At 45.2% G+C, this 15,578-nt stretch overlaps 1 protein-coding gene across 2 annotated transcripts in view; it reads right to left on the reverse strand.

Moving 5' to 3' along the window:
• Nucleotides 1–15,578, reverse strand: part of lipt2 (lipoyl(octanoyl) transferase 2) — a 45,498-nt gene that overhangs the window by 23,561 nt on the left and 6,359 nt on the right. Inside the window, exons 1-3 of one of the 2 annotated variants that reach the window (XM_034168707.1) lie at nucleotides 15,277–15,282; nucleotides 11,865–12,197; nucleotides 1,846–1,972 (exon numbers count right to left, since the gene is read on the reverse strand). In XM_034168707.1, the coding sequence (XP_034024598.1) occupies nucleotides 1,846–1,972; nucleotides 11,865–12,173 (436 nt within the window). In that variant the 5' untranslated portion in view covers nucleotides 12,174–12,197; nucleotides 15,277–15,282. Of the gene's footprint in view, nucleotides 1–1,845; nucleotides 1,973–11,864; nucleotides 12,198–15,276; nucleotides 15,283–15,578 lie in introns of those variants that run through there. The other variant, XM_034168708.1, reaches the window with a different exon arrangement.

Below are 15,578 nucleotides of genomic sequence, written 5' to 3' on the forward strand. Positions count from 1 at the left end.
TGGGCCCTTTTCTGGATACAGGTAAATCTGAATAAAAGTGAACTTATGCCCGTACATATGAATAATACATCCTGGTTAAATAATCTACCTTCCAAAATAGCCCATGAGAAGTTCACATATCTGGGAATACAGGTGACAAGGTGCTACTCCTCCTTATTAAAATTTAACTATCAACCTTTATTATCCGAGCTTAAACTAAATATACAATTTTGGAACATGCTTCCCATTTCACTTATAGGTAGAGTTAATGCTATAAAAATGATAGTTTTGCCCAAGTTCTTATATCTGTTTCAAAACCTTCCTGTATTTCTTCCTAAATTATATTTTAAGAAATTATATTCGCTTGTTTTGCCTTTTTTGTGGAATAATAAGACACATAGATGTGCCAGGAAACACCTTTACAAGTTTAAGAGGGATGGGGGTCTGGTGCTTCCTAACTTTCTACTCTATTATGGGGCCTCACACATAACATTCATGACATATTGGTTGGCTGACAGTGAACCTCCTACGTGGTTGCAATTGGAACAGGAAGCATGTCAGCCTTACTGTGTTGGAGCTATACTGCTATCCCCTGTGACAATTGATAAATCTATATATAATAACAATGTGGTAGTTCACAACACCATACATATTTATAAGCAGATTAAACAACATTTCAAACTGAAGCATTTGTCCCCTGTCATGCCCATCGCAGACAATCCAGCCTTTAAACCATCAACCCTGGACATTACATTTAAAACTTGGAGGCAGGTGGGACTTTGTAAAATAGGTGACTTGTACCGAGAGGGGGTCTTTGCTTCTTTTAAACAGATACAAGAGATATATAAACTACCAGGGAAAGACTTTTTCAGATATCTGCAGATAAGAGATTTCGTCAGGAAATTTGTACAGGGCTTTGAAAGTCTTAGCAGTTCTTGCCTTGATGATTGCCTTCAACTTTCACCTAGTACAGAGAGATTTATCTCTCATACATATGGAAATCTGATGTCAATGACCCCCACAAATTCATACCTTATTAAATCTAAATGGGCAGAGGAGTTGAATATTCAAATCACTGAAGAACAATGGGAAGAAAGCTTGGAGAATATTCACAAGTGCTCTTACAATGTAAGACACTGTCTGATTCAGTTCAAAACCTTACAATGTTTACATTACTCTAAAGACAGGTTACATAAAATCTATCCCAATATCTCTCCTATCTGTGAGAAATGTGCCATAGATGTTGCTACATTAAGCCACAGTTTTATTCTCTGCTCTAAAGTTCAGAAGTATTGGACTGACATCTTTGACCATATGGCTCAGATACTCCATATCCATATAAAACCCGACCCTTTATTAATTATCTTGGACATCTATGATAATATTGTGGGACTAAACAACACACAGAAAAGTTTTATATCATATTGCATAATTATTGCTAAGAAACTTATTCTGACCCATTGGAAAAACAGTGATGCCCCTCCTCTAAAACTGTGGCTTAACAGAAGTGCATGTGGTTTTGTTACTAACAGGCTGGAAGTTCTGAGCATAAACAGGATGTTTATTTCTGGTAGAAATCAGAAATAACCCGTGTGCTGAGTTCTGTTTGTGCCAGGTCTCAGATCAGGGGCTGCTGCATGCGGTCCGCACCAGATGATAAATACAGGATTATGGATGACAGGTTTCTCCTCAGCGTTTTGTGACACAGTGAGAGAAGGAAACATTACGTCTGCCGGAGTACCACTGCAGTCAATGCAGAGCAGAAGATGATCCAGCACGGGTCAGTCTGCTCAACACAATCACGGGAATCAACGCTACGAGAACAAAACAGCTGGTCACCTCAGGAACATAGTCAGGTTTTCCTACCGATGGCACAGATCTTGTTCTCTCCGACCCAAACTCCAGTATGAGGCGATGAGGACGCTTCAATGCCAAAGCCGGCACAGACGGAGATGATCATCTTCTCCAGCTCCCCGACATACCAGCGCACACTCTGGAAACACAACACCTCAGGTGTCAAATTAATGTCCAGGAGATAACTGCACAAACTGCACCACATTTAAACACACACACAACTACGTACTACAGACACACCCACTGTAGGAAGAACTGTCAATAGAATCAGGTGCTGCAGCACAACACCCTCAGCCGCATGACACAACACGGCAGCTGGTCCAAAATCACTCAAGAAGACACACAAGCTGCTTCTCAAGAGCAAGAGAAATCCATCTCAACAATTTAATATCGACTCACAGGACCAACGACATCATCATCAGCAAGAAGTTACACCATACCAAGTTCTCCACTGGACAAGCCTCCAAAATAATCACTGAAAACATCAGTTACATTCAGAGGGCACCGTCATCAGCATAACAGTGAAACGGAATTGTACAGCATCACTGTGTTTGTCCAGAAGATACTATGCAGAATGAAAAACAGAGCACCTACAACACAACCATGCTCTTGGTCACACATTAACCTTGGATCATTTGCCTGTGACCACAACATTCAGTATCAGTGACCCCAGTGATCACAACACATTCAGTGTCAGTGACCCCGTTGACCACCAAAACATTCAGTGTCAGTGACCCCGTTGACCACCAAAACATTCAGTGTCAGTGACCCCAGTGACCACCAAAACATTCAGTGTCAGTGACCCCAGTGACCACAAAACATTCAGTGTCAGTGACCCCAGTGACCACAACATTCAGTGTCAGTGACCCCAGTGACCACAACATTCAGTATCAGTGACCCCAGTGACCACAAAACATTCAGTGTCAGTGACCCCAGTGACCACAAAACATTCAGTATCAGTGACCCCAGTGACCACAAAACATTCAGTGTCAGTGACCCCAGTGACCACAAAACATTCAGTGTCAGTGAACCCGTTGACCACCAAAACATTCAGTGTCAGTGACCCCGTTGATCACCACAACATTCAGTGTCAGTGACCCCGTTGACAACCAAAACATTCAGTGTCAGTGACCCCAGTGACCACAAAACATTCAGTGTCAGTGACCCCGTTGACCACCAAAACATTCAGTGTCAGTGACCCCGTTGATCACCAAAACATTCAGTGTCAGTGACCCCAGTGACCACAAAACATTCAGTGTCATTGACCCATTTGACCACCAAAACATTCAGTGTCAGTGACCCCAGTGACCACAAAACATTCAGTGTCAGTGACCCCGTTGATCACCAAAACATTCAGTGTCAGTGACCACCAAAATATTCAGTGTCACTGACCGCTTTGACCACCAAAACATTTAGTGTCAGTGACCCCAGTGACCACAAAACATTCACTGTCAGTGACCCCAGTGACCACAAAACATTCAGTGTCTGTGACCCCAGTGACCACAAAACATTCACTGTCAGTGACCCCAGTGACCACAAAACATTCAGTGTCAGTGACCCCAGTGACCACCAAAATATTGTGTCACTGACCGCTTTGACCACCAAAACATTCAGTGTCATTGACCCCTTTGACCACCAAAACATTCAGTGTCAGTGACCCCAGTGACCACAAAACATTCAGTGTCAGTGACCCCAGTAACCACAAAACATTCACTGTCAGTGACCCCAGTGACCACAAAACATTCAGTGTCTGTGACCCCAGTGACCACAAAACATTCACTGTCAGTGACCCCAGTGACCACAAAACATTCAGTGTCAGTGACCCCAGTGACCACCAAAATATTGTGTCACTGACCGCTTTGACCACCAAAACATTCAGTGTCAGTGACCCCAGTGACCACAAAACATTCAGTGTCAGTGACCACAAAACATTCAGTGTCAGTGACCCCAGTGACCACCAAAACATTCAGTGTCATTGACCCCTTTGACCACCAAACATTCAGTGTCAGTGACCCCAGTGACCACCAAAATATTCAGTGTCAGTGACCCCTTTGACCACCAAAACATTCAGTGTCAGTGACCCCAGTGACCACAAAACATTCAGTGTCAATGACCCCTTTGACCACCAAAACATTCAGTGTCAGTGACCCCAGTGACCACAAAACATTCAGTGTCAGTGACCCCAGTGACCACAAAACATTCAGTGTCAGTGACCACAAAACATTCAGTGCCAGTGACCCCTTTGACCACCAAAACATTCAGTGTCAGTGACCCCTTTGACCACCAAAACATTCAGTGTCAGTGACCCCAGTGACCACCAAACACTCAGTGTCAGTGACCCGAGTGACCACCAAAACATTCAGTGTCAGTGACCTCAGTGACCACAAAACATTCAGTGTCAGTGACCCCAGTGACCACCAAAACATTCAGTGTCATTGACCCCTTTGACCACCAAAACATTCAGTGTCAGTGACCCCAGTGACCACAAAACATTCAGTGACTCCAGTGACCACCAAAACATTCAGTGTCATTGACCCCTTTGACCACCAAAACATTCAGTGTCAGTGACCCCAGTGACCACCAAAACATTCAGTGTCAGTGACCCCAGTGACCACAAAACATTAAGTGTCAATGACCCCAGTGACCACCAAAACATTCAGTGTCAGTGACCCCAGTGACCACAAAACATTAAGTGTCAATGACCCCAGTGACCACCAAAACATTCAGTGTCAGTGACCCCAGTGACCACAAAACATTCAGTGTCAATGACCCCAGTGACCACCAAAACATTCAGTGTCAGTGACCCCAGTGACCACAAAACATTCAGTGTCAATGACCCCAGTGACCACCAAAACATTCAGTGTCAGTGACCCCAGTGACCACAAAACATTCAGTGTCAGTGACCCCAGTGACCACAACATTCAGTATCAGTGACCCCAGTGACCACAAAACATTCAGTGTCTGTGACCCCAGTGACCACAAAACATTCAGTGTCAGTGACCCCAGTGACCAAAAAACATTCAGTGTCAGTGACCCCAGTGACCACAACATTCAGTATCAGTGACCCCAGTGACCACAAAACATTCAGTGTCAGTGACCCCAGTAACCACCAAAACATTCAGTGTCAGTGACCCCAGTGACCACAAAACATTCAGTGTCAGTGAACCCGTTGACCACCAAAACATTCAGTGTCAGTGACCCCGTTGATCACCACAACATTCAGTGTCAGTGACCCCGTTGACAACCAAAACATTCAATGTCAGTGACCCCAGTGACCACAAAACATTCAGTGTCAGTGACCCCGTTGACCACCAAAACATTCAGTGTCAGTGACCCCGTTGATCACCAAAACATTCAGTGTCAGTGACCCCAGTGACCACAAAACATTCAGTGTCATTGACCCATTTGACCACCAAAACATTCAGTGTCAGTGACCCCAGTGACCACAAAACATTCAGTGTCAGTGACCCCGTTGATCACCAAAACATTCAGTGTCAGTGACCACCAAAATATTCAGTGTCACTGACCGCTTTGACCACCAAAACATTCAGTGTCAGTGGACCCAGTGACCACAAAACATTCAGTGTCATTGACCCCAGTGACCACAAAACATTCAGTGTCAGTGACCCCAGTGACCACAAAACATTCAGTGTCAGTGACCCCAGTGACCACAAAACATTCAGTGTCAGTGACCCCTTTGACCACCAAAACATTCAGTGTCAGTGACCCCAGTGACCACAAAACATTCAGTGTCAGTGACCCGAGTGACCACCAAAACATTCAGTGTCAGTGACCTCAGTGACCACAAAACATTCAGTGTCAGTGACCCCAGTGACCACCAAAACATTCAGTGTCATTGACCCCTTTGACCACCAAAACATTCAGTGTCAGTGACCCCAGTGACCACAAAACATTCAGTGACTCCAGTGACCACCAAAACATTCAGTGTCATTGACCCCTTTGACCACCAAAACATTCAGTGTCAGTGACCCCAGTGACCACCAAAACATTCAGTGTCAATGACCCCAGTGACCACCAAAACATTCAGTGTCAGTGACCCCAGTGACCACAAAACATTCAGTGTCAATGACCCCAGTGACCACCAAAACATTCAGTGTCAGTGACCCCAGTGACCACAAAACATTCAGTGTCAGTGACCCCTTTGACCACCAAAACATTCAGTGTCAGTGACCCCGTTGATCACCAAAACATTCAGTGTCAGTGACCCCAGTGACCACAAAACATTCAGTGTCATTGACCCATTTGACCACCAAAACATTCAGTGTCAGTGACCCCAGTGACCACAAAACATTCAGTGTCAGTGACCCCGTTGATCACCAAAACATTCAGTGTCAGTGACCCCAGTGACCACCAAAACATTCAGTGCCAGTGACCACCAAAATATTCAGTGTCACTGACAGCTTTGACCACCAAAACATTCAGTGTCAGTGACCCCAGTGACCACAAAACATTCACTGTCAGTGACCCCAGTGACCACAAAACATTCAGTGTCAGTGACCCCAGTGACCACCAAAATATTGTGTCACTGACCGCTTTGACCACCAAAACATTCAGTGTCATTGACCCCTTTGACCACCAAAACATTCAGTGTCAGTGACCCCAGTGACCACAAAACATTCAGTGTCAGTGACCACAAAACATTCAGTGTCAGTGACCCCAGTGACCACCAAAACATTCAGTGTCATTGACCCCTTTGACCACCAAACATTCAGTGTCAGTGACCCCAGTGACCACCAAAATATTCAGTGTCAGTGACCCCAGTGACCACAAAACATTCAGTGTCAGTGACCCCTTTGACCACCAAAACATTCAGTGTCAGTGACCCCAGTGACCACCAAAACATTCAGTGTCAGTGACCCCAGTGACCACCAAAACATTCAGTGTCAGTGACCACAAAACATTCAGTGTCAGTGACCCCAGTGACCACCAAAACATTCAGTGTCAGTGGACCCAGTGACCACAAAACATTCAGTGTCAGTGACCCCAGTGACCACCAAAACATTCAGTGTCAGTGACCCCTTTGACCACCAAAACATTCAGTGTCAGTGACCCCAGTGACCACAAAACATTCAGTGTCAGTGACCCCTTTGACTACCAAAACATTCAGTGTCAGTGACCCCAGTGACTACCAAAACATTCAGTGTCAGTGACCACAAAAAATTCAGTGCCAGTGACCACCAAAACATTCAGTGTCAGTGGACCCAGTGACCACCAAAACATTCAGTGTCATTGACCCCTTTGACCACCAAAACATTCAGTGTCAGTGACCCCAGTGACCACAAAACATTCAGTGTCAGTGACCCCAGTGACCACCAAAACAGTGTCATTGACCCCTTTGACCACCAAAACATTCAGTGTCAGTGACCCCAGTGACCACAAAACATTCAGTGTCAGTGACCACAAAACATTCAGTGTCAGTGACCCCAGTGACCACCAAAACATTCAGTGTCAGTGACCCCAGTGACCACCAAAACATACAGTATCAGTGACCCCAGTAACCACAAAACATTCAGTGTCAGTGACCCCAGTGACCACAAAACATTCAGTGTCAGTGACCCCCAGTGACCAGAAAACATTCAGTGTCAGTGACCTCAGTGACCACAAAACATTCAGTGTCAGTGTCCCCAGTGACCACCAAAACATTCAGTGTCATTGACCCCTTTGACCACCAAAACATTCAGTGTCAGTGACCCCAGTGACCACCAAACATTCAGTGTCAGTGACCCCAGTGACCACCAAAACATTCAGTGTCAGTGACCACTGTGACCAGAAAACATTCAGTGTCAGTGACCCCCAGTGACCAGAAAACATTCAGTGTCAGTGACCCCCAGTGACCGCAAAACATTCAGTGTCAGTGACCCCCAGTGACCACCAAAACATTCAGTGTCATTGACCCCTTTGACTACCAAAACATTCAGTGTCAGTGACCCCAGTGACCGCAAAACATTCAGTGTCAGTGACCCCCAGTGACCACCAAAACATTCAGTGTCAGTGACCCCAGTGACCACAAAACATTCAGTGTCAGTGACCCCAGTAACCACAAAAGATTCAGTGTCAGTGACCCCAGTAACCACAAAACATACAGTATCAGTGACCACAGTAACCACAAAACATTCAGTGTCAGTGACCACTGTGACCACAAAACATTCAGTGTCAGTGACCCCCAGTGACCAGAAAACATTCAGTGTCAGTGACCCCCAGTGACCAGAAAACATTCAGTGTCAGTGACCTCAGTGACCACAAAACATTCAGTGTCAGTGTCCCCAGTGACCACCAAAACATTCAGTGTCATTGACCCCTTTGACCACCAAAACATTCAGTGTCAGTGACCCCAGTGACCACCAAAACATTCAGTGTCAGTGACCACTGTGACCACAAAACATTCAGTGTCAGTGACCCCCAGTGACCAGAAAACATTCAGTGTCAGTGACCTCAGTGACCACAAAACATTCAGTGTCATTGACCCCTTTGACCACCAAAACATTCAGTGTCAGTGACCCCAGTGACCACCAAAACATTCAGTGTCAGTGACCCCAATGACCACAAAACATTAAGTGTCAGTGACCCCAGTGACCACAAAACATTCATTGTCAATGACCCCAGTGACCACCAAAACATTCAGTGTCAGTGACCCCAGTGACCACAAAACATTCAGTGTCAATGACCCCAGTGACCACCAAAACATTCAGTGTCAGTGACCCCAGTGACCACAAAACATTCAGTGTCAGTGACCCCTTTGACCACCAAAACATTCAGTGTCAGTGACCCCGTTGATCACCAAAACATTCAGTGTCAGTGACCCCAGTGACCACAAAACATTCAGTGTCATTGACCCATTTGACCACCAAAACATTCAGTGTCAGTGACCCCAGTGACCACAAAACATTCAGTGTCAGTGACCCCGTTGATCACCAAAACATTCAGTGTCAGTGACCCCAGTGACCACCAAAACATTCAGTGCCAGTGACCACCAAAATATTCAGTGTCACTGACAGCTTTGACCACCAAAACATTCAGTGTCAGTGACCCCAGTGACCACAAAACATTCACTGTCAGTGACCCCAGTGACCACAAAACATTCAGTGTCAGTGACCCCAGTGACCACCAAAACATTCAGTGTCACTGACCGCTTTGACCGCCAAAACATTCAGTGTCAGTGACCCCAGTGACCACAAAACATTCAGTGTCAGTGACCCCAGTGAGAACAAAACATTCAGTGTCAGTGACCCCAGTGACCACAATATATTCAGTGTCAGTGACCCCTGTGACCACAATATATTCAGTGTCAGTGACCCCTGTGACCACAATACATTCAGTGTCAGTGGCCCCCAGTGACCACCAAAACATTCAGTGTCAGTGACCCGTGACCACCAAAACATTCAATGTCAGTGGCCCCCAGTGACCACCAAAACATTCAATGTCAGTGGCCCCCAGTGACCACCAAAACATTCAGTGTCAGTGGCCCGCAGTGACCACCAAAACATTCAGTGTTAGTGACCCCTGTGACCGCACAACATTCAGTGTCAGTGACCCCTGTGACCGCAAAACATACAGTCTCAGTGGCCCGCAGTGACCACCAAAACATTCAGTGTTAGTGACCCCTGTGACCGCAAAACATTCAGTGTTAGTGACCCCTGTGACCACAAAACATTCAGTGTCAGTGACCCCGTTGATCACCAAAACATTCAGTGTCAGTGACCGCAGTGACCACCAAAACATTCAGTGTCAGTGACCCCAGTGACCACAAAACATTCAGTGTCAGTGACCACCAAAACATTCAGTGTCAGTGACCCCAGTGACCACAAAACATTCAGTGTCAGTAACCACCAAAACATTCAGTGTCAGTGACCCCAGTGACCACAAAACATTCAGTGTCAGTAACCACCAAAACATTCAGTGTCAGTGACCCCTGTGACCACAAAACATTCAGTGTCAGTGACCACCAAAACATTCAGTGTCAGTGACCCCTGTGACCACCAAAACATTCAGTGTCAGTGACCCCAGTGACCACCAAAACATTCAGTGTTAGTGACCCCTGTGACCGCCAAAACATTCAGTATTAGTGACCCCAGTGACCACAAAACATTCAGTGTCAGTGACCACCAAAACATTCAGTGTCAGTGACCCCTGTGACCGCAAAACATTCAGTGTTAGTGACCCCTGTGACCGCAAAACATTCAGTGTCAGTGACCGCAGTGACCTCCAAAACATTCAGTGTCAGTGACCCCAGTGACCACCAAAACATTCAGTGTCATTGACCCCAGTGACCACAAAACATTCAGTGTCAGTAACCACCAAAACATTCAGTGTCAGTGACCCCAGTGACCACAAAACATTCAGTGTCAGTGACCCCTGTGACCACGAAAACATTCAGTGTCAGTGACCCCTGTGACCACGAAAACATTCAGTGTCAGTGACCCCAGTAACCACCAAAACATTCAGTGTCAGTGACCCCTGTGACCACGAAAACATTCAGTGTCAGTGACCACCAAAACATTCAGTGTCAGTAACCACCAAAACATTCAGTGTCAGTAACCACCAAAACATTCAGTGTCAGTGACCCCTGTGACCACCAAAACATTCAGTGTCAGTGACCCCTGTGACCACAAAACATTCAGTGTCAGTGACCACCAAAACATTCAGTGTCAGTGACCCCAGTGACCACCAAAACATTCAGTGTTAGTGACCCCTGTGACCGCAAAACATTCAGTATTAGTGACCCCAGTGACCACAAAACATTCAGTGTCAGTGACCACCAAAACATTCAGTGTCAGTGACCCCTGTGACCACAAAACATTCAGTGTCAGTGACCACCAAAACATTCAGTGTCAGTGACCCCTGTGACCACAAAACATTCAGTGTCAGTGACCACCAAAACATTCAGTGTCAATGACCCCCGTGACCACCAAAACATTTAGTGTCAGTGGCCCCAGTGACCACCAAAACATTCAGTGTCAGTGACCACCAAAACATTCAGTGTCAGTGACCCCAGTGACCACCAAAACATTCAGTGTCAGTGACCACCAAAACATTCAGTGTCAGTGACCCCAGTGACCACAAAACATTCAATGTCAGTGACCCCAGTGACCACAAAACATTCAGTGTCAGTGACCACCAAAACATTCAGTGTCAGTGACCCCAGTGACCACAAAACATTCAGTGTCAGTGACCACCGAAACATTCAGTGTCAGTGACCACCAAAACATTCAGTGTCAGTGACCACCAAAACATTCAGTGTCAGTGACCCCTGTGACCACAAAACATTCAGTGTCAGTGACCACCAAAACATTCAGTGTCAATGACCCCCGTGACCACCAAAACATTTAGTGTCAGTGGCCCCAGTGACCACCAAAACATTCAGTGTCAGTGACCCCAGTGACCACCAAAACATTTAGTGTCAGTGGCCCCAGTGACCACCAAAACATTCCGTGTCAGTGACCCCCGTGACCACCAAAACATTTAGTGTCAGTGGCCCCAGTGACCACCAAAACATTCAATGTCAGTGGCCCCAGTGACCACCAAAACATTCAGTGTCAGTGACCCCAGTGACCACAAAACATTCAGTGTCAGTGACCCCAGTGACCACCAAAACATTCAGTGTCAGTGACCCCAATGACCACAATGACCCCTGTGACCACAAAACATTCAGTGTCAGTGACCACCAAAACATTCAGTGTCAGTGACCCCTGTGACCACAAAACATTCAGTGTCAGTGACCCCAGTGACCACCAAAACATTCAGTGTCAGTGACCCCAATGACCACAAAACATTCAGTGTCAGTGACCCCAGTGAACACAAAACATTCACTGTCAGTGACCCCAAATTTCACTAAGGGTTACAAATGCAAACATCAGCACCTGACAAGATGAACAAACGTAAACATTGTCCTCTGTCTTCGCTGTGTCCAATCCAAACAAACAAACAACTTTGTTTTCAATGCAGACAATCCGGGGATGTGTGACATGAGTTGGACGTATTGTCCGGCACGGCCACTTATTGTGTAACTTCACCTTCTTGAAGCAGGCCAGGTTGAGAATCGGGTAGCAGACCAGCTGTCCAGGACCATGGAAGGTGACGAGTCCTCCTCTGTTGGTCTGATGGACTTCGGCTCCCAGCAGGCGCAGGCTGTCCAGCATGTGGACAGGGTATGGTTCCTGGCGGATCCCAGTCGTGTAGACCGGTGGATGATGGCACAACAGCAGGGTATTAGCTGGTCCTGCTCGACTGTGACTCACGTAGACCTGCTGCACACGCAGAGCCTCCTGGTACGAGACCAGACCCATACGGACGACCTCCACCAGTGGCCTGCCACGCTGCATGCCAGAACTGGACCAGGGTGAGGACTGAAGAGGAACAAGAAACTTTGAGAAGCACTGAAATGACCTCTTCAAGACCATGGTGATGACATCATCCCTGACTGACTGCAAACCACCGACTCAAAAAACTGATTCTTTCATCTTCGAACACCAATACTTTATGTGTTTTCCAAAAAAATCAATTATATGTATTTTTTATTAAAAGCATGAAAACAACATCACAAAAACAAAAGACACCTTCCAGAAGGAGCAGCGGGTTTTGGGGAGACTCCACTCACACACATGAACTTCTGTCCTGGTTCAAGAAACGAGAATTTCCAGGGGAGAATCACAACTGTGACAGGGGAAAAGTGTTGATCCAAAACTGCAGATGTTCTGGAATATAATTTAATTCTATCTTTATTTAACCAGGTTAGTCCCATTGAGATGAAGACCTCTTTTTGCAAGTGAGACCTGGACAATTAAAGTTTCCAGTCCACCTAACCTGCATGTCTTTAAATGTGGCAGGAAACCCACACCAACACAGGGAGAACATGCAAACTCCACACAGACAGGCCACAGGTGGGAATCGAACCCATGACCTTCTTGCTTTGAGGCAAGAGTACTAACCACTAAACCACCGTGCTGCCAAGACGGAAGACGAAAGCATTTTATTTTTACTGGTCTTGATCTGTTCCGGAGCCACATGGTGACCCGGTGCAGATCAGGAGTTGGACTAACAACATTTAGAGGTTCAGATTCTACAGGAAACAAAAGCTCAAGAATCTGATTTTCAAACTTCTGCGGGAAGAACAGGATGAATACAAAGACATGGACAACATGAAAAGCACAAACACGTGAACATGAAGGACATGAAGAACACAAGCGTGAACATGAACGACATGAACAACACAAACATGGGAACATGAAGGACATGAAGAACACAAACGTGAACATTAAGGACATGAAGAACACAAACATGTGAACATGAACAACATGAAGAAGACAAACGTGAACATTAAGGACATGAACAACATGAAGAACACAAACACGTTAACATTAAGGACATGAACAACATGAAGAACACAAACACGTGAACATTAAGGACATGAACAATATGAAGAACACAAACACGTGAACATTAAGGACATGAACAATATGAAGAACACAAACACGTGAACATTAAGGACATGAACAACATGAAGAACACAAACACGTGAACATTAAGGACATGAACAACATGAAGAACACAAACACGTGAACATTAAGGACATGAACAACATGAAGAACACAAACACGTGAACATTAAGGACATGAACAGCATGAAGAACACAAACACGTGAACATGAACGACATGAAGAACACAAACATTTGAACCTGAACATGAACGACATGAAGAACACAAACACGTGAACCTGAACGACATGAAGAACACAAACACGTGAACCTGAACGACATGAAGAACACAAACACGTGAACCTGAAAGACATGAAGAACACAAACACGTGAACCTGAACGACATGAAGAACTCAAACACGTGAACCTGAACGACATGAAGAACACAAACACGTGAACCTGAAAGACATGAAGAACACAAACACGTGAACCTGAAAGACATGAAGAACACAAACACGTGAACCTGAAAGACATGAAGAACACAAACACGTGAACCTGAACAACATGAAGAACACAAACACGTGAACATGAAGGACATGAAGAACACAAACATATGAACATGAAGGACATGAAGAACACAAACATATGAACATGAACAACATGAAGAACACAAACATTTGAACATGAACGACATGAAGAACACAAACGTGAACATGAACGACATGAAGAACACAAACGTGAACATGAACGACATGAAGAACACAAATGTGAACATGAAGGACATGAACAACATGAAGAACACAAACATTTGAACCTGAACGACATGAAGAACACAAACACGTGAACATGAAAGACATGAAGAACACAAACACGTGAACCTGAACGACATGAAGAACACAAACACGTGAACCTGAACGACATGAAGAACACAAACACGTGAACCTGAACGACATGAAGAACACAAACAAGTGAACCTGAACGACATGAAGAACACAAACACGTGAACCTGAATGACATGAAGAACACAAACACGTGAACCTAAATGACATGAAGAACACAAACACGTGAACCTGAACAACATGAAGAACACAAACATGTAAACCTGAACGACATGAAGAACACAAACACGTGAACATGAAAGACATGAAGAACACAAACACGTGAGCCTGAACGACATGAAGAACACAAACATGTAAACCTGAACGACATGAAGAACACAAACACGTGAACATGAAAGACATGAAGAACACAAACACGTGAACATGAAGGGCATGAAGAACACAAACAAGAACACAGACGACAGTGGTAAGAAAAAAAAACTCCCTCTGATGAAGAAACCTCAAGCAGACCAGACTCAAGGGGTGACCCTCTGCTTGGGCCATGATACAGACACAAATTACAGAACAATTTACAAAACAAATATACAGGAAATGTTGCCGGTGCACAGAACAGGAGGGTTTCAGAAACAGACACCACACCCATCTCTGGATGGAGCTGCACCTCAAACAGAGAGAAAAAACAGAATCAGGTATCAGGAAGACAAGAAATACAGTATAATTTGTCAGCATTAAGCAACAAGAAAAACAGAAGAAATACTAAGGTGATCGCCGGCCACTAGCCCTAAGCTTCACTAAAAGACCCAGAATTTAGGTAAAGTTGAGGCCGCGGCACGCTCCATTTACTAGTAAAATTAATTAAAAGAGTAAAAAGCGCTGAAACAAAACTGTACCAGTATGCTGCCATACGAAAGGGAAAATAAGTGCGTCTTAAGTCTGGACTTGAAAGTCACCACAGAATCTGACTGTTTTATTGATGCAGGGAGATCATTCCACAGAACAGGGGCATGATAAGAGAAAGCTCTGTGACCCACAGACTTCTTATTCACCTTAGCGACACAAAGTAGTCCTGCACACTGAGAACGCAAAGCCCGGGCCGGTACGTAAGGTTTAATTAGGTCAGCTAGGTAGGCAGGTGCCAGTCCATGAACAATTTTATAAGTTAGTAACAGAACCTTAAAATCTGATCTCACTGGGACAGGAAGCCAGTGAAGAGACGCCAAAATGGGTGTAATATGGTGAAACTTTCTGCTTCGTGTCAAAAGTCTGGCTGCAGCATTTTGAACCAATTGGAGAGCTCTAATGCTGGAATGCGGTAAACCAAAAAATAGAACATTGCAGTAGTCCAATCTCGAATTGGTAAATGGACTGCATTTATATAGCACTTTTCCATCTGCATCAGACACTCAAAGTGCTTTACAATTATGTCTCACATTCACCCCGATGTCAGGGTGCTGCCATACAAGGCGCTCACTAC

The sequence above is a fragment of the Thalassophryne amazonica genome, chromosome 4 (genome assembly GCF_902500255.1).
Source record: "Thalassophryne amazonica chromosome 4, fThaAma1.1, whole genome shotgun sequence".
NCBI classification, from domain to species: domain Eukaryota; kingdom Metazoa; phylum Chordata; class Actinopteri; order Batrachoidiformes; family Batrachoididae; genus Thalassophryne; species Thalassophryne amazonica.